This window comes from Triticum aestivum, chromosome 6A (assembly GCF_018294505.1).
Source record: "Triticum aestivum cultivar Chinese Spring chromosome 6A, IWGSC CS RefSeq v2.1, whole genome shotgun sequence".
NCBI lineage: Eukaryota > Viridiplantae > Streptophyta > Magnoliopsida > Poales > Poaceae > Triticum > Triticum aestivum.
Genome location: NC_057809.1, coordinates 20538711 through 20558590, shown reverse-complemented (window position 1 = coordinate 20558590; position 19880 = coordinate 20538711). Strand labels below are relative to the sequence as shown.

Genomic DNA, 19880 nt, shown 5'->3' with positions numbered 1-19880 from the left:
GAGGACACAGGTCCACCACGAGGATGCTGCCGCCGCCATGCCATCCTTGCTTGAACAGACTAGTTTCCAAATCTACCCCCAACCATAGGACCGATGGCCTCGTCAGGGAAGGATCCAAAACATATTTATTCAGCATTGTCATCGTCGCCGCCGAAGCAAAGATGATGAACATCTAAAAACCTAGACTACGAGAGAGTAAAAGCGATCCACACGCGTGGATCCGGCGACCCCCCCCCCCCCCCCCCCACCACGAACGACCGAGGTCGCCGGCGGAGGGGAGCCGCCAGAGAGCGGCGTTGGAAGATCGGCCTCCCCTGGCGGTGGCTAGGGTTCCAGCCGCCAGGACAAGAGGAAAACAGGCTGTACCGGTGTGGTTGCACATGTACATTAGGTCATCAGCTACGTATAGTACTCCTTCCGTTTCTTTTTAATCTGCATATAAGGTTGGGTTAAAGTCAAGTTTTGTAGAGTTTGACTAACTTTATATCAAAAAAATATGAACATTCACAATATGAAATCAATATTATGCACCAGGAAACATATTTTCATACTATATAGTTTCAGTATTGTAGATGTTCATATTTTTTTATATAAATTTGGTTAAATTTTATGTAGTTTGACTTTAACCAAATCTTATATGTGGAGTAAAAAGAAACGGAAGGAGTAATACGTACGTACTACGATCTGGGACACTGTAGTCCTCTCTTCGGGCCTGATTGAACTAGTGGCTCACGAATAGACGCCAATCACGATCGCGGCCCGCCTGTCTTAGCCAAAGTGCCGAACCGACGAACCCATCAATGAATGGAGAGGTTTCTGGTGGCGTCCATTGATTCGATGGACCGTCCAGTCGAAACCTTCATGTGTGTTCCTTCCTGATGAAACGGATGCGAAGGTCTCATTAGATCGGGAGAGGTTGTCTGTCAGTGTTATGAAAGCATGCTCTAGCGGCGTTCAACAACTCAAATGCTTTGCTGACCGTAATCACCGATCTAGGGCGCCTCTAACCGAGCCCCTATTTACAACTCTATAACGGTCCCTCAAATCTTTTTTTATATATAAAGAAACTAAAAATAACCCGGTTATATTATAAAAGGTTCATAGAAGTACAAACCACCTCAAGCATGGTAAATAAACAGAGATCTCATGATCACCGAACAAGAAATACCACCGTCAGATCGAGTTGTCCACGCACCGCTATCTTGTCTATGACAGTCGGGACGTCTTTGTGCATGTGCTCCTCGGGACCAGTGCCCCGGGCCCACAGTCATGGGCGCTAAACCCATGAAATCAATCTGAAAAACTTGAGACCAAATCTCGCCGGCGCGTGCGCACGACATGAAACCCTAACCTGAACACCACAACGAGACTAGTCAAAACTGTGTTTAATCCGTGCCTGACAAACTTGAGGATGATCGGAGCTCGAAAGACCAAATCAAAGAAGAAGCATCGCTCCTGCAAGGACTTAACAACATAAAATATCTACTAGCAGGAGCCGAGGCAGCAGTATTCGCCGGAGGGGAGGCGAATCCACGTGATTGCCTGCGAAGATCAAGCATACGAAGGCTTTTCCCTAGTTGCCTTGCGATGCGTGGATTGGGCGCATCGCGGGCGGGTGGGTGATCAATATGATCCCTCGCGAGGAGGTGGCGGAGTCCGAGCTAAAGCCGACAATGAAAGCCGGTGTGGGACGACGTCTGTACAAGCGCGTCAGCACCGGCACCCGGGCAGTGGCACCCGAGCGGCGAACACAACACCGTACGGAGGCAGCCGTACATATGCGACAGAGGCGGGAGGTGATAGAGGAGTTCAGTTTGGAGCAGGGCAGCGACTGGCGGGCGGACGTGCGGACGAAGGCGTGACGGGCCGCCAAGTCATGCGACCCCGTGGGGTCACGCCGGTGTCGGAGTAGAGGCGCATGGGGGTCGCGCCAGTGTCGGAGTAGAGGCACAAGGGGCTCGATGATGGCTGTGGGCGACACAAACCGATTTTATATCGAAAAACCAAAACATCGATCAATGCGGTCGAGAGAGAAAAGGCTGGATCAAGTATTGAAAAAAGACTCTCTAGGACAGTCAGTCAATTGGATCAACGGATAAATATTAGGTACGGCGGCGTGGCCCACGGTAGCGATCATGGTGATCGACCACCCCGAGGGCGGCGCTGTGCGGAAGCGGCGGTGGCTAGGGTTTGAATCGGGGTTAGGCTGATACCATATAAGAGGAAATAGAGGGGGATTGATGGAGTTGTTGTAGTATAGGTGGAGCCTCGCGGGTATATATATAAGAGAACATGATCAACTTGAAGTACAATACAAGGTAGATAAACCCTGCGTTATCGTATCTTTTCTTCTAACTAATCATGATACTCAACAGTGCGTACACAGTGCGTTTATAGCCTATGGGGCTCCTCTGTATTTTTGAGTGCTTGCAAAGTTTCACGATAGAATAAAATTCGTGGAAGTTGTGGGAAAGAAAATCAATCTCATTAAAGTTGTGGAAAAAAAGGCAAAATAATGAGCGTATCATATCATGATGAAACTTTGCAAATATATATATGCATGGTCCACGTACGTTCCCTTCATCATGCGTCCGTTGTTGTTGGATGGCACTTTGCCCAATTTGCCCAAGCCCAAAGAAATTGCTCGTTGTCTACAGTCAACGCATGCATGTATGTATGCATGGTCCACGTACGTTCCCCCTTCATCACGCGTCCGTTGTTTTTGGACGGCCAAACCGTCCAACAATTTCAAAAATTGCACAATATTTCATCAACAACTTCAATGATTTAAATGTATCATGTGCACCAATTTAACTACAAGCATAAATATAATTCATCAAATCCAACAAATCAAATTAAACATATGCGTACATTTCATCCAAAAGCCACCAAATCAATCAAGTTTCCCACCACACAGCGTGTCCTACGTCGTACACCAATCCTTATCAAGTTCACGTTACACCAAATGAAGCACTCCCGTGATCACCGACACCACCGCCGCCACCGCCACCATAACCACCACCACGACAACTCAGGCCAAACCTCGATTTTGCCAAAATCTCAACACGAGTCAGTCGCCAATTTTGCCAAATCTTAAGAGGGATGCTTACATAGTCTGTTTATAGCCTGGGGGCGGCCCCTCTGACATTTCCGAGTGATTGCAAAGTTTTAGAGTAAATATCATAAAACTACTACTTTACACGCTAGGGTTTCAAAAAACTACCGGTTTTTAATTTTTCACCGATAACTACCAAATCAGGGGTTGACTGTGTCAAAAAAACCCCAAATCCTCTTTGTTAAAAAATTAAACATGTTTATGATAAGTCGGGCCCGTCACTAAACGCACCGTATGTTTGACCATTTGTTTGACCGTTAGCTGACATTTGGGACCCACATGTCACTATCTCTTTTAAAAAACCGCGATCAGGTCCTTGTAAATTTTTACGAAAGCAGTCGACTCCCTCCCGTCCCCGTGCTCCAGAACGATAGGAGCTGCGCGGGCCAGCAGCCCCGCCGGATGAGCTCGCCGGCCAGTAGCCCCGCCGTGAGGACCTCGCTGGCCAGCAGCCCCGTCGTCGCCGTGGGCCTCCCTTCGGTCGCCCGTCGTCTTCCACTGCGCACGGGGTGGACCTCCCATTCAGCGAGGCAGGGGGTGGCCGCCGTCGCAGGCGAGGCAGGCGTGGCCGCGGGCGCACACAGGCGAGGGGGGCGTGGCGGCGGCCACAGGCGAGCGGCGGGGCGGTGTGGTGGTCGGTGTAGGCAAGGGGCGGCGTGGCGGCGGCCACAGGCGAGGGGCGGGGCAGCGTGGTGGTCGACGCAAGCGAGGGGTGGCGTGGCAGCGGCCACAGGCGAGGGCGGCGTGTTTCCGGCCACTGCGGGCGCGGCTCGCCGGCCGCAGGTGATGCACGGCGTCGACCCGGAGGTGGCATCGCGGTTCCAGGCAGAGCTCTCGAGATCGAGCTCCTGCCATGGCTGGTGCCCCTCCTCTGGATCTAGGGACGTGATTGTTTTTTTTTGAAAAAATTCAGGGACCTGATAACTTTTTCAAAAAACTTCCAGGGACCCGATTGCTTTCTCAAACACTGACATGTGGATCTCACATGTCAGTTAATGGTCAAACATACGGTCAAACAGACAGAATGTTTAGGTGCAGGCCCAACCTGTCATAAACATGTTTAATTTTTAAGCAACGGGCATTTGGGGTTTTTGAAACAGCCGACCCCAAGTTGGTAGTTATCAGTGAAAAATTAAAAAACGGTAGTTTTTTGGAACTCTAGCCTGTAAAATAGTAGTTTTATGTTATTTACTCCAAAGTTTTATGATAGAATAAAATTCATGGCAGTTGTGGCCAAAAAAAAATATCATTGTCGTTAAAGTTGTGGAGCAAAATAATGAGTGTCATATAATGATGAAACTTTGCAAACACTCGAAACATTCAACAAAGTTTGCCACACAGGATTATTTAAAAAAAAAATACTGTTCATGGGCAGCTGTATATTTGTTCAGGAGGAGCAGAGGACTGTGGTTGTGGCTTGACATAATTCTTGCCCAAAGCAATTTCTCGTTGTCTACCGTCAACGCATGCATGTCTGCCATCATGCGTCCGTTGTTTTTGGACGGCCAAACCGCATGCCAGTCGCTAGGATGACTTCTCTTGCTCGGAATCGGGGAGAGGGCCGCCGGTGGTTTACTGGTCGTAGCCGTCGTCCGACTCCGACTCCGACTGGAGGTGAGAGGTGGTTGGGGTGTTATAAACAGAGGAGGTGGGGTTGGCACTCTGCTTTCCACCTTCCCAAAACACGAGTCTCCTCGCCATCCACCCTTCGCCCGCCGTCGCCGTCGCCGTCGCCTTCCACCCTTCGCCCGCCGCGGCGCCGCTGGGCCGCTCAGCCAACCCCAGCAACCCGGCGTATACAAATCCTATACACGCATACCAGTCGCCCCGGCCGCACGGCACAATCGTCTCGTCGGTCGATCCATCTCCGTCCGTCCGTCCGTCCGACTGGCCATGGCGCCGCGCGCAACGACGGCGATGAGCAGGTTCCCGCCGGTGTCTTCCTACGACGCGGCGGCGCGCGAGCGCCGCACCGCTGCCTCCGACCTGGACGGCACCCTGCTGGCCTCCTCCTCGGCGTTCCCCTACTACTTCCTCGTGGCGCTCGAGGCGGGCGGGTACCTCCGGGCCCTCGCGCTGCTCCTCCTCGCGCCGTTCATCCTGCTCCTCTACACCGCCTTCTCCGAGCCGGCCGCCATCGGGCTGCTCGTCTTCGCGACGTTCGCGGGGCTCCGTGTGCGCGACGTGGAGGCCGTGGCGAGGGGCGTCCTCCCGCGGCACTACGCCGCCGGGGTGCGCGCCGACTCGTGGGAGGTGTTCCGGGGGTGCGGCGCGGGCAGGCGGGTCGTGGTCACCGCGTCGCCGGCGGTCATGGTCGCCCCGTTCGTGCGCGAGTTCCTGGGGGCCGAGGTGGCCGGGACGGAGCTCGGGACCTGCTGCGGGCGCTTCACGGGGCTCATCAGCGGCGGGGTGCTCGTCGCTGGGAGGAAGAGGGAGGTCGTGGAGCGGCTGTTTGCCGGCGGGGACATGCCGGACGTCGGTCTCGGCGACCGCGAGAGCGACCACGACTTCATGGCCATCTGCAAGGTACTATTTACTAAATTCAACATCCACACACCTGGTGGTAGAATTCGATTGTTTTAACGAGAAAAGTTTCTTGCATTCGACACAATCTTTCTTCAATAGAATTTCTCAAGTTCATAGTGATTGGTATTTGAGTGACCAGAGATCAGAGCACAGCTAATTTGGAAGTTCTTTGAGTGCTCAAGGCATCAATCTCATCATCTCATCTACAGTAGCCTTTTTCTTGTGGTAGTTGGAGTTGCAAGAAATTGTGTGGTTCCTAGCTTTGCCTTTTCAGAGAACCTTTGATGTCCCTTATTAGTTTTTTTATTAGCCTTTATTAGCTAGGAAAGAACAAGTAAGTCCCTTCTAGCTTTCTCCCCATGTTTAGCCTTCAAAGTTGTCATATTCATTACTACTTAAATCTGCAAAATGCTGAGTAGTCATAATTTTCTTTCATTTTTGTACTTTTGCTTACTGTTTTTTTTTGGGCTAAGAATTTTGCTGACCTGAGTCTTCACTGGCTACATTATGAAGCTACTTGGTGCCAATCAAATCACATCTGTCTAACCTCTCGCTTTCGACAGGGACAAATTACTGTTGAATAGTCATTAGTTACTCCAGTAATAATCCCCCCAATAAAACATATGCTTTGTTTGATTCAGATTATGCTATAAAATTAGCAGCTAGTATAGTTGATTAATCTGATTTGTTTCCCGTGCATGTACATATGCAGGAAGCGTACATGGTGCCCACGGACAAGCGCGCACCACGGGCCGCCGCCGACGCGCTGCTGTCCCGCGTCGTGTTCCACGACGGCCGCCTGGTCCGCCGCCCAGACCCGGCGCACGCGCTCTTCGCGCTGGCCTACCTTCCCGTTGGCTTCGCCCTGGCCGTGCTCCGCGTCCTCATCAGCCTCCCCGTCCCGCCGCACCTCGTGCGCCACACGTACCGACTGACCGGCATCCGGCTCGCCGTGCGGGGCACGCCCCCGCCGGCGCCGCGCGGGGGGTCCCCGGGCTCCCTCCTCGTCTGCAACCACCGCACGGCGCTGGACCCCATCATCGTGGCCGTGGCGCTGGGGCGGCCGGTGACGTGCGTGACCTACAGCGTGAGCCGGGTGTCGACGGCCATCTCGCCGATCCCGGCGGTGGCGCTGGCGCGGGACCGGGAGGCCGACGCGGCGCGCATCGCGGAGCTGCTGGCCTCCGGGCGCGACGTGGTGGTGTGCCCGGAGGGGACGACGTGCCGTGAGCCCTGCCTGCTGCGGTTCTCGGCGCTCTTCGCGGAGCTGACGGACCGGATCGTGCCGGTGGCGCTGGAGGCGGCGCAGTCGACCTACTACGGGTCGACGGCGACGGGGTGGAAGGCCATGGACCCGTGGTTCTTCTACATGAACCCGCGGCCCGGGTACAAGGTGACGTTCCTGCCGGCGCTGCGGCCCGAGGAGACGTGCGGCGGCGGCGGGAGGAGCGCCGTCGACGTGGCCAACCACGTGCAGGCGGTGATCGCCAAGGAGCTTGGGTACCGGTGCACCGCGCTCACCAGGAAGGACAAGTACATGAAGCTCACTGGCAACGACGGCACAGTCGCCGCCGCCGGCGACGACGGCAAGAAGTTTGCGTAAACCGCGGAACTGTATAGGTAGTCAAGATTCATGGACCAGCATAGTGTTGTACTCCCTCGGTCCCATAATATAAGAACGTTTTTTGACACTAGTTTTTATCCACGATTTTCTAGCGTTTTCCCCTGCTTTGGCAATTCCACTAACTCTCCACATTGTCTGGTCAAACAGAAGAAAGTTGACAGCAACATCAAGCATGAACATCAAGATAGAGTCCACATGGAGATTGATAGTTTCCCTTTTTCATTTATTAGTTCAACAGTTTCTACTAAAGAACATTTTTCTGTAACTTTGCTATTTGTATTTTCTTTTTGTCTAACTTTGACATTTTTTTGTGTGGACTAACTTTAACTTCCAAACAAAATATTACTCCCTCTCTAACTTTTTATAAGACATTTTTAGAGTCTATGATAGTGTCAAAAAATATATTATACTCTCTCCGTAAAGGAATATAAGAGCGTTTAGATCAGTACTTAAGTAGTGATCTAAAAGCTCCTATATTCCTTTATATTTCTTTACAGAGGGATTATTGAGTTACGGAGGGAGTATTGGTGATGATTGACCACTGCCCGTGCCTGAACACATCAATCTATCTCATCTGATCTTGAATTACCGAGTACCGAACCATGGGCTATATATGGTTTGGACTTTGGACATACCACCACCCGAACTACACCCTTCTCAAGTCAATTGCAGAAGTGTATGTTGAGCAAGAAGGACAACTTTCATGTTTTGAGTTTCTTCGTTTGACACCATTTTCAAAGGTGAATTTGATGAACTCTAAGCACTGGTCCTGCATGGACATATCTCATTGCCTCCGAATTTCGCTGGACCTTCAAGTTTTTTAATAGTTCATCCTACACTGAAAAGAAAAAAGAACTTGTGAATTCCTTGCAATCATTAGTAGGTTAGTACAAACAAATAAAAAAAGTCATATTTAACAAGATTACAAATTAAAGCTACAAAAATTATAGGTACGTCTAGGACGTATGCATTACAAATTATAAGTACGTCTAGGACGTATATGTATGTTTTGATTTTGTTTTCTTGTAATTCCAAAAATATTTCATGCATTCATAATAAATACCATGAATTTGAAATTTTGTCCACAATGTCAAAAAATATTTTTTATATCAAAAAATGTCCGATAATTTTATTTTCTTTAGATTGTGAATTTTTTTAAAACAGGTAATGTTTGAGAATACAAAATATTCCTGATTTAAAAAATTGTTTGCAAATTTGGAAAATGTTCACAAATTCAAAATTTTCAGGAATTCAAAAACCAATTAGTGTTTTTAAAAAAATGAGATTGAAATTGTTTTCATGAATTAAACAAATGCTATTTAATTAGACCAATATCCGCAGATTTGGAAAATATAAGGTGCATTGAAAGAAGAAAACAAAGAAAGAACTTCAAATAAAAACATGGGAAAAACCAGTAAGCAAACGGCTTAAAAAGAACACAGTAACAAAATATAAAGAGGGTTCAAGGGAGTCTAGAACCATTCCAAAACCGATGGGAAAGAGACAGAGAGTCGGCTGGCGCATTAGAACGCCAACACAAGGGGGGTGCACGTTTGGTCGGTGTTCCCCGACCTATGCGAGTATTAGGATCCCTCTCTAATATCCGGTGTGAGTATTTGTACTCGTATCTAAGATGAGACTAGGCATGCTTTGTGACACATGTAAAAGAATTGTGTGCCATGGGAGTTATATGTCGCCTGTACCGAGACGTGTTACGTCTAACCTACAAGGCGGCATTATTCCAACTGACCTTGCATTTCTCATGCGACACTTTATCCGACCCAGACCTAAAGGAATGCTCGCCCAATCTTCTCGATAACTTTAAGTGGCCCCTCATACCTACTAAGCGTACACTCCTAGTACGGCTACACTTAGCCGCATCTGACTATGTTTCTTTAGTATGGGCCAATACTCAAAATCTCTACTCCCAAAGAGGAAATTGATAGCCTGGTACACTTTTTTTCCTGGGTGTTTTTTTGTCAACCCCCCCCCCCCCCCCCCCCCTCCCCTCCCCCGCGCCTCCACGCTGGTTTCTTTAAATCAGCACTTTCCTAACATGCAAAAAATCACGAACCTAACTAGCCGAACTTATACAAATCAGCCAATACCCCTCCAGAGCCGTGGCCATGGCGACCGAGCTGCCGTCTCTCCCTCCCTCCCTCCTCGCGCCCAAAAACTGAGCCTGCGGGCGCCATAGCGACCGTACGTGCAGCAGGCCGGAGGTGCAGCACATGGCTCTCCTCAAGAAAAGACCTTGACGATTGAAGCAGGTGTATGTATGAATCTGATCTGCGGCATCCCATCTGAAGCATGCGTGTTGTTGCTTGGTTGTGTGCGTGCAGTTTGGGGGAACGTATCTGGTGCACCAAGGCAATTGGTGTTACCGGTGCACCGGACCACGTTGCACATTAACAAATATTCAAAAAAAATCCGGAAAAAATTTAGTGTATCGATACAACATCAATGTACCTTGTCACAAAAATTCAAATCAAAAATCAAAACAATGGTCAAGATAAAAAAATGACAAATTTGACGTCAATGTGCTAATGGGCCAAAACTGAAGCCCAACTTGTGTTATGCACTATTCATGTCAAATCTGTTATTTTTGTATCTCGAGCAATGTTTCGAATATTGATCTAAATTTTTGTGACAACATACATTCATTTTGTGTCAACGCACTAATTTTTTCCAGATTTTTTTATCATTTTTGAATGTGCAAACGGGCGACCGTGCACCGGTAGCACAAATTGCCCCGGTGCACCAGATACATCCCCGCAGTTTGGGATGCCCATCCACAAGATTGGTTGTGGCGGCCAAGGTGAATCCATTGATACTGCACCATTGGTTCAGTTAAATGATGATTTCACTCTGCAATTATCAGCTAGTGAGATTCACACAAAAAGGAATGATACTTGCTTCTATGCAGCAGAAAAAAAGAATTATAATCTATAATTCAGTACATACCCAAACACAGAGAGAGCAAATGTTTTGGCCAATGGTCATTGTCTTTTGGCTCTGTTGCGTCCTAGCCGTGGGACAGAAACCAAATGACCAAGGCAGCTGTCACATTTGAAAGCCATGGTGGTCTCTCACTTATCGTTAGCCATTATGTAAAATACATTAATGGTGGTCTCACTTATAGTTCGCCATTATGTAAAATACATTGATTTCCTGATGCAGCTAGTATTTTGTTTTGTATGATCATGGCTGTAATCACGATCACGACTGGGCTGTGAAGATTCAAAGTCTGCCGAGATAGATGGGAGTCTGATTGTATTTGTATCTATTTGTATAAAAACAACTATCCAGGAATTCACTATTTAATTTAACTTTTTAAATGTATTTTGTTGTTATAGGATTATAGCTCGTGAAGACCTTAAGTAGGTTACTTCAATTTGACTTGTCCTGATATGACTTTAGACTGGTGGTAGTGAGGACCTTTTCACAACTGTCCTTGTTCAGTTCTCTACATTACCATGCATTTTAAACTTGTAAAGTAAATATATAAAATGCCCAGGAAAAAATGTTTTAAAGTTGTGACATATTTTACAAACACTATCACAAACTGAGCCGACTAGCAACTTATATCGTCGTCAATTGGTTGCAGCTTGCGCCAGGGACTGTTGTCGCACGGTCATTCTTGTGGATAATGTTATTCGAGAAGTATGATGACTATAAGGTAATAGTAGTGATGGTATTTGTGTAGTACCACTCTCAAGTGGTATTGCGAGACCTTGTATTCATAAGAAACATGAATCAATATTTAATGTGTGAATCCTTGTGTCGTTATGCAGTTCAATGGTCTAGCATGGCTCTTCCTGGGAGTTCCGACCAGCAGTTGTTTGCTCAACCCGGAGATCCAAACATTGATTATTAATGCGATGAGATGCAAATAGGAAAGAGAGAGGGAGGAAAGGATGAGAACAGTGGGCTTGATGAGAGGAAGGGGGAGAAGGCAACAATATGGCGTGGAATCAGACAGGGATGTGGCAGATCGCTGATGGTGTGATTGAATGTAGGCGACATGGTGAAAGCAAGGTTACGATGGTGGGGTCGCTATGGCCTCTATAGGGTTAGCATGAGTACGAGAGAAATGAGGGAAATAAGAGATAACACGTCATCGTGGTGGCCTCTCTTGGAGTTTGAAGAGTGTAGATCCAGTTGAGTATCGGACATACCCTTAATATTCACTATGGATATTTTTACTTTTTTATAACTCAATTTTTCCAATGTATGATATCAAAGAGGATATGGTTTTCTAGTAATACGTTTGTTATATGTTATATCATTCTAACATATATCAGTGTAGAGTTAAAACTTTTTTGCAAATTATGTTATGTTAGATATTTGTCTTACATTACATTGTCTTCTCCATGAACTTATCTATTTTAAGCATTAACAGCAAGGAAGCCCCTACCGTGTATAAAAACTTCTCATTCAATCAATTTCCTCTAGAAAGAAAGAGAGATAAAATTATTAAACGGAATGCCTATACCACTAATTCATGTCAATAATATGAGTAGTTGTGTATATGTGTGTGTTATACAAAGAGGGATGTAAACATAATGTATAATAAGTGCCACGTTATATGTTTTAGATAGTATTTTTTTTCCATATTAGGCGTATAAATTTCTAGAGTAAATGATTACCTATTTGAGGAGTAAGTAAATAGAAGGTTTTAGAGTGTATGAGTAGATCGACGAGGTCCCTTATCAGTGATTATAAATAAAGCTACTAAACTTGGCAAACATAACCATATTCCTCTATTAGCCATTCATAAAGTTAGAAACACATCACATGCATAAAATAGGAGACATTCAACTAACCGTAGTTATCATGGGACATCAAAATATCAAAATGAATAGGGCACGTTTCATTGATGGACATGCTTTACGACACTTTTATTGGCAATACTTGTAAATAGCATGCAAGCAAATCAGTTATCACATTATTAGCAAATATTGAAGATATATGATCAACAAGCCTCGTTTAAGATGTGGCGCCCAGCCAAAAATAAATTGACTAAATAAGTCTACTCTTTATATACTTGGTTATCAACCAAATATTAAGTTATCTCATTGGTAATGCAAACTATTTAAGAAAATCTTACCAGTCTGTGACTATTACCTTTTCTCATGCAACCCGACAAGTTGTAGTTAGGGTATCTTCAACGCCGACCCTCAAACCTTCCACAATCGTTCGGATCGCGTTGTCCGGACCACGGAAGCCATCTAACGCGGATCTGTATCCGTCTGCGGGGCGGTCCGAACGTGTTTTCTCTCACAAATGAGAGACAAATGTGAGGACGTTTGCGGGAGTCCGGACCACTCCCAAACCCGTTTCTAACCGCCCGGCCCACCAAAAAACCCTCCCCCTCTTACGCGTTTTCGTTCAGGGCCACTCTAGAGCATCAACGCATGTGTTCATGCCCGGCCAAAACGGACGCGACCGCTCACCGGCGCGGCATTGAAGCGGCACGCTGGCGGGAAGATCGCCGCTTCCCGGCGCAAGCGACTGCGCGCGTTCAAACAACACGACGGTCGTCCGCCCATACATCTACCTCCAGCATTGATGGCACACAATTGCCGAGACATCTCCTCTGGAGCCACCCGTCCGTCCCTTTGCGGCCCATCCCTCTCCGAACCACTCCCATCATGGATCTCTCCCCCGTCAAAACTCTCTGGAACAGGCTGACATCGGACCAGAAGTACGAGATGGCCGCCATTGCTCGCCTGTTCGCTAAGATCTCTTCGATGGATTCCGGCGTCGCCCCATTCCTACCCAGCCGATCGATCCCATCTTTGCTTGCCCATTCCAATCCTGTAGCTGAATCCTTCGTGATGCCGAGAATGTTCAAGCTCAAGCTCAACAACATGTGCCAGCAGCTGCGCTAGGCGGTGCCGGCCTACACCGACCGGCACCAGGGCCCGGACCACGCGCCAAAGTTCCGCGCCACGGTTGTCGTCAGAGGCGCCAAGTTTTGCGCGCCTAAGGAGGGTGGCACGGCCAAGGTGGTGGAGAACCTCACCACCTTGGCCGCCTTCTAGCACCTGTCATACAGGCCGGGGGCTGAGCACAGTGACAATCCACATGGACAAGGTGGCCAGGGTGGATCGGTTCCTGGTGTCCTCATCGACGGGCCGACCGGCCGCTAATGGAGCATGTCTTCCCGCCAGAGAAGTACAGAATCATCGCCATCTGATGACCACTAACCTGGGTTGCTTGTACTGTGAAGTGAATTAACACTGGACGTTTTCCCTTTCTTCTGGCTGTATATCGACTTGTGTATTTTGGTGAGATTGATGTACATCGACTTTTAACTGTAACATGAGGAAAGAAAGCTCTGGTTGTTTATTCCTTGGCGAGTTTCATGTTTGTACTTGTTGAATGTGAACAGATTATGGGAGTAGCAGTTTTTTTGCCCTGTCCTGTTCCTGGTTTTGTGAATAAACAGAGTAATTTCTTTCACTATAAAATTGGATTCGGAGCCCTAACACTCCATTGAAACTAGCGTTGCTGGATATGCTGTTCCCACGCGGCGCTTGGGCAGCAGCTGCAACCTTAGACAAAACCTCCCTGCCGTCGACGGCTATAGAAACTCCATGGATCTGAGACCGGTGCACTTGAGAGAGCACTCACGGCAAGCATCTTGAGGAAAAATGGCTTGCAAAGTTCAACCATATCACTCTCGTGACTCGTGAGTAATCTCAAACTCAGAATTATCTACATTAAATTGCACCAACTCAACAGTGTAGAATCGGCTATGTGCACACTATAACTCTAGAAGGGAACATCAGAGAAGGCATGTGCTTCAAAGTTCCAATAGAATTCTGAATGCATCTCATTCCACGGGAAATTGCACTATGTGACTACTGATACTCATCATGCTCACTGCTCACCATTGCTGCTCTCCTCACACATAGACAAGGTAGTTATTTATAGAAGGTCAGCGAGTGGATATGGTGTGTGTGGACCATACATCAATCCTTCACCAAACTTCACATGACAATTGTTATGGCCATTTATTCCGACAGTAGGTGATGTAATTGTTGAAGAACTGTTGACTCTTTGTGGTGCCCATCTACGGTTTAAGCAACCCAAGATTGAATATTGTAACAAACAAGGACAAAGCAACACTTGCGAAGTGAGCAACAACCAACATGGCTATAGTTTACACATGTCTCAACGTTCAAAATTCTCAACCTGCTGAGATAATGTCGCGTGATGGAAGTGCGTTTGTTGGTATAACTGTAGCCGCAAATAATATTTTGTTGATTTTTGAAAAGTATGCACCACAAATGCTCTTGTCAGATGGGCCTTGCCGAAAACCTGTAGTACTATACCAAAAGGTCTATTTTGAATATAAGAAGCAAAAGTTTCAAGGCAAGATGTTTTGTTTTTTGAGAGGAAATCTATGGGATTTGCAGCTCGTGATAGCCTCTGATGATGCTCTGCCATGCTGCCTTACTATGTTTTAGCTACTACACACACGAAACCTCGTTTAGGCCCCGCTTGGTTCGTCGTTTTGGAGCGATTTACACCGGTAAAATATGCAAGTGTAAAACAAAACGAGCCGTGTTGAGTTATGCGGTTGGTTCGTCGGTTTTGGGTGGTATTTTTTACACCGGTTTTGTCAAATACACTTGTATTACACCGGTTTTGGATACAGACCTGGGCCCGACGTTTTCTGCCTCCGCATTCTCTCTCTCTCTCTCTCCAAATCGTGGAGGTGGGCACGCGCCGCCGGAGCAAGAAAGGGGTGAGGCACCAGCGGCAAAGGCTGCGACGGGGCCAGGTGTCGCCGCCGGCGCCCGTGCCAGTGACCGTGACCGTGAAAGAGACGAGGGGCGCTGTCGACCGCGACCACGCCGGGAGAAGCTGCTGCGGAGACATCCGGAGCTTCTCGGAGAGTAGCCGGCCGAGGACCCAGTCCCGCTAGCGATTGAGCGGGCTGCCGGCAGAGGCGGCGAGCGACGGACCGCCAGAACGCCCACCTCGATGAACACGGAGGAGATGGGTTGGATCTTGCCGGATAAACTGGAGAGTCGTGCCCTCCAACGAGGACATCGCCATGGCCTGGAGCAGCTGGACGGTGCAGTTCCTATCGAGGCAGAGCATGATGACCGGGCTGTGGCAACGCGATAGATCGCGCATGGCGAGGTGGTGAGGTTGCCGAGCACCAGGAGCGCCCACAGCGACCGGGGACAGATTGATGGCCGGCGGCCCGGCGGTTGAGGCAGAGGAGTGAGACGATGACCAGGAGGGGGATGAGCAGCAGGTAGAGCGGTAACTTGGTCGCACGGGCCCTGGCTTTGTGTGCTTGAATACGGTGGCATTACAACCTGGGAGCCAAGCGCATGTTACAACCGGAAATTATTTACACCAGGAATTTGTTGGAGGTGGGTAATATACAGGTGTAAAATGTTACCGGGGTAGCAAAAATACAGCATTCCAATCGGGGCCTTAATCTTTTTCCTTTCGAGAGGACGCCCATCGAGTTTTAACTATACTGGTATAAAGTTCACGTGAAATTGAAGGTTCAGGTTTATCATTTCCTCACGTGTGACATCCATCTGTTTTGCACTTCATGAAAATTTAACTCTCGCCGTAAATGTACTGACAGCCGGCCGGACAGGTTAGCACTGTCAGTTTGACACTGAAAAGTGAAATAGTATCCTTCGTCTGCAAAAGAATAAAACTTCAGCTTGTCACCTGGGGACATAGAAGCACCATCACTGGAGTTTCAGAGAACATCAGTTTTGACCACTTCTCTTGAATTTACATGAACATATGCTGTGTAAAACCTCGAATTTATCCATCTTTGAATTCCATACAAGCGAACATGACAGTGGCAAAGTCACCGAAGTGTATGATGAGGAGCACAGTGTCTGGAATGTATTACCTCCGTATTGAATTAGTTGTACTAGAATTGCCTATATACGAATGTACCTAACACGCCGTATCTAGGCAGATATAAGATAACTAATTCAGGACGAAGGGAGTAGTATTTCTTAAGGACAACCAGAGACTGGATGACTGTCTTTTTTTCTCTCTCAATGCAACGCAAAGAGAATTTATTTAGTGATCATTACTATATGATTGCATTCATATCAGGCACATTGTTTCTTTTCATTCTTCATTTTAGATGGAACAAAATAATTGTCCAACAACTAGCTTACACTAAACCTTCCCCAGACACAGTGAACGGCACACATTTACATCATTGGCCCGTACGATACCTCTGTGTCCCATCTCTGTCCGAGGAGCGATCCACCGGGCGTGCTGTATTTTTGTTCTACGAATGTGCACCATCGATCGTACGTGTGTGTTGTCACGTGATGAACGAGCCAGCTAACTAAGTACGTGTTTGTTGGCAGCTTACCAAAAGCTGAACCGCTTGGGTGTGATGATGCTGATTCATGCACTGCACCATCACCGCTCGAGTTGGTGTGTGGACACAAGAGGTGAGATAGGCTTTATGTCCTCTATATCGTACGACTGTGGTCGCCCCGTGATATATAATCCTGGGGAATATCCAATCAACGAATCACATGGGCTAGTGGAAGAGTTTTGAGTGCGGATTAAGTGCAGTCAAACTTAGCTATGGCGACAAGGCCTCCCCGCCGGTCGACGCTTATGCCGTTATCCTCGCGGCTGCTGCTCCTCCTCCTCCTTGTACACCCTTTCTTCTCCGCCGGGGCGCCGTCTATCACCACCAAAGGCGTACCGCGGCTGCCGGGTTTCAACGGGCCCCTGCCTTTCTCCCTTGAAACAGGGTACCTTTTTCTTTTAGAAAAGGAGAAAGACCCTCGATGTCTGCATCTGGACAATGCATATGCAGCCATTTTATCAATTGTTCACATAAGATCTTACAAAGTAATACAACAGTAAGACTAAAGCCACTGTCTAGACAACATCTGTCACTACTCCTATCCAATTAATGAAGGGATGTTGATAGTCTGGACCTAATACCAAACAGATCTCGCATCCAGACCTACCATCTAAGACTTGAGATCTCATCCAGGACGCCTGTCGGATATGGGGCATCCACCAGTCCGGCGCACGCCTCAACCAGGACGCCTGCTGCGTATGAGGCCGCCGCAGCCACCTGCCACCAATCCATCTCCACAGCTGTACTGCTGCATCTACCTTGCCCGGTCTAGCTGCCGTCGACGCCAGACCGCATCACCTTCCTACACGAGTCCATCTCCGCGCATCGGACACCGAGTCACCACAGCGCCATGCCACCGAGATCCGCCGCCATCAATGAGTGAGATGACGCACCGCTCCTCCAAAGAATCCTTCCTCTGGTCCCTCGATCACGTGTGTACCTCCAAAAATGACGCCCCAAGGGGGGAACGACATCAGAGCGTTGCCGTCATCCGATCTAGGGTTTCCTCGGAGGTAGTAGAGAGTGGCCTTGAATTTCTCCATGGCGATGCCTTCAAGAAGGGAATGATCACTAGTAAAAAAAGGGCCTAATGTGAAGCACATTAGTCCCGGTTTGTAACTGAACCGGCACTAATGTGCTCATCGGTGTCGGTTCCAACAGCAAGGTGGGCGGAGATCATTAGTACCGGTTCGTGGCGAACCTTTAGTACCGGACTAGAGATGCACCTTTAGTCCCGGTTCATATAACCAACCGGTACTAATGATCATCCTATATAAACCCCTTCGTCGAGCTTGGACGCTCTGTTCTTTCCCTTTCCCCTCTCCTTTGTTGTCTTCCTCTTCCTCTCGAGCTCACACTCCATTTTTGTCAAAATTTGTGAAGATTTGAAGGCACCCCATCCATCCAAGTGATCACAAAGGTTAGCAATTTTGTCCTTTCATTTCTCATTGCTAGATTAGCTCTTGCAATGCTCTATAAGTATAGTGATTTGTGGGTTTTATTTTGGGATAAATTATATGTGGTAGTATTTGACTTATATGCAATTTGAGGTCAAAATAACTCTTAGTTTGCATATGTAGGTGTGGTTTACTTAGTGCCTTCCCGTCTCCGTCGTAACCACCGTTAATCGCCCGCACCGTCCAGTCGCCGGCACCACCTTGTGGTGAGCCTCTTGTTCTTATCTTTTTTATATAAAATAATCATGTTTGTGTGATTTAGATATATAGTTACTCATATAATTATCTTACCCGTACGTTGTCCGTTATACATAGTGCCATGGTTTTGATATCCGTCCCCGTAGGCCCTCGTCCGGGTTATGATTCGGATGTGGTATATTCTCTTTTATAACTATTTGTTGCATTTCATGTTTATGACAAATTATGCCCATCAAGTTGACATAGATATTTTATATAGGAGGTGTGTGAACCGGAAATTCCAACCGACCCTATTGTCGAGAGGTTAAATTTAGTTGAAAGAGAAAATGAGTATTTGAAAGAAAAATTGAATAGAATTGAGGGGGAGAAGATGGAATTGGAGTTACATGTTGCCGATGTCATCAATGATCACAAGATCAAGATGGAGAAAATGCGCTCGAAGATTAGAAAGATTAGAAAATATGCCATTGATAGTGAGGCTTGGTATCATTATGTTGTTGGATCAATTGTTACCTTAGTTGCGATCTTGATCGCATTTGTTGTTGCATTTAAGTGTTGTATGAACTCGTATTAATTTGGTCTATTCAGTGCTATGTAATGAAGATGAGCCAATAATGGATGTACGATGACCGATGCTCTCCCCAGTTCGTTAATGGCGTGCAAACTTTTCTGCTTGCGGTTGAGGCAAACAAGCGGGCGGATGGTTTTATGCCTTGTCCATGTGCTGGCTATAAGAATGATCGGAATTATTCTAAGTCAAGAACCATTCACGTCTACCTGTTTGAATCCGGTTTCATGCCCCACTATATTGTTTGAACCAAGCATGGAGAATGAGGGGTTATGATGGAAGACAATGAAGAAGAAGAGGACGACGACAGTTATGTTGGCCATGGGTTCCCTCAATATGATGGTACAACAATGAGGAAAGAAGCTGAGCCAGCAATGCGGGAAGAAGCTGAAGAAGAGGCATCAGATGAGCCCGCTGATGATCTAGGTCGGGCCATTGCCGATGCAAAGAGAAACTGCACAAGTGAAAAGAAGAAGAAGAAGTTGCAGCACATGTTAGAGGATCACAAGAAATTGTTGTACCCGAATTGTGAAGCTGACAAGAAAAAGCTGGGCACCACACTGGAATTGCTGCAATAGAAGGCAGAAAATGGTGTATCTGACAAGGGATTTGAAAAGTTGCTGATAATGTTAAAGAAGATGCTTCCAAAGGACAACGAATTGTCCGAGAGTACGTACGAAGCAAAGAAGGTTGTCTGCCATCTAGGATTAGAGGTGCAGAAGATACATGCATGCCCTAATGACTGCATCCTCTATCGCGGTGAGTACGAGGATTTGAAGGCGTGCCCGGTATGCGGTGCATTGCGCCATAAGATCAGCCACAATGACCCTGGTGATGTCGAGGGCGAGCGCCCCAGGAAGAAGATTCCTGCCAAGGTGATGTGGTATGCTCCTATAATACCACGGTTGAAACGTTTATTCCAAAACAAATAGCATGCCAAGTTGATGCGATGGCACAGAGAAGACCGTAAGAAAGACGAAAGTTGAGAGTACCCGCTGATG

The 19880-nt window shown here is 47.5% G+C and overlaps 1 protein-coding gene across 1 annotated transcript; it reads left to right on the top strand.

The window, feature by feature from the left end:
- The first annotated feature begins 4594 nt into the window (after positions 1-4594).
- Positions 4595-7465, top strand: LOC123131734 (glycerol-3-phosphate 2-O-acyltransferase 6). Its single transcript, XM_044551409.1, has 2 exons — positions 4595-5641; positions 6354-7465. Exons 1-2 carry the CDS (start codon positions 5009-5011, stop codon positions 7242-7244), a joined length of 1524 nt encoding a protein of 507 aa, XP_044407344.1. The 5' UTR covers positions 4595-5008; the 3' UTR covers positions 7245-7465.
- Positions 7466-19880: the final 12415 nt, after the last annotated feature.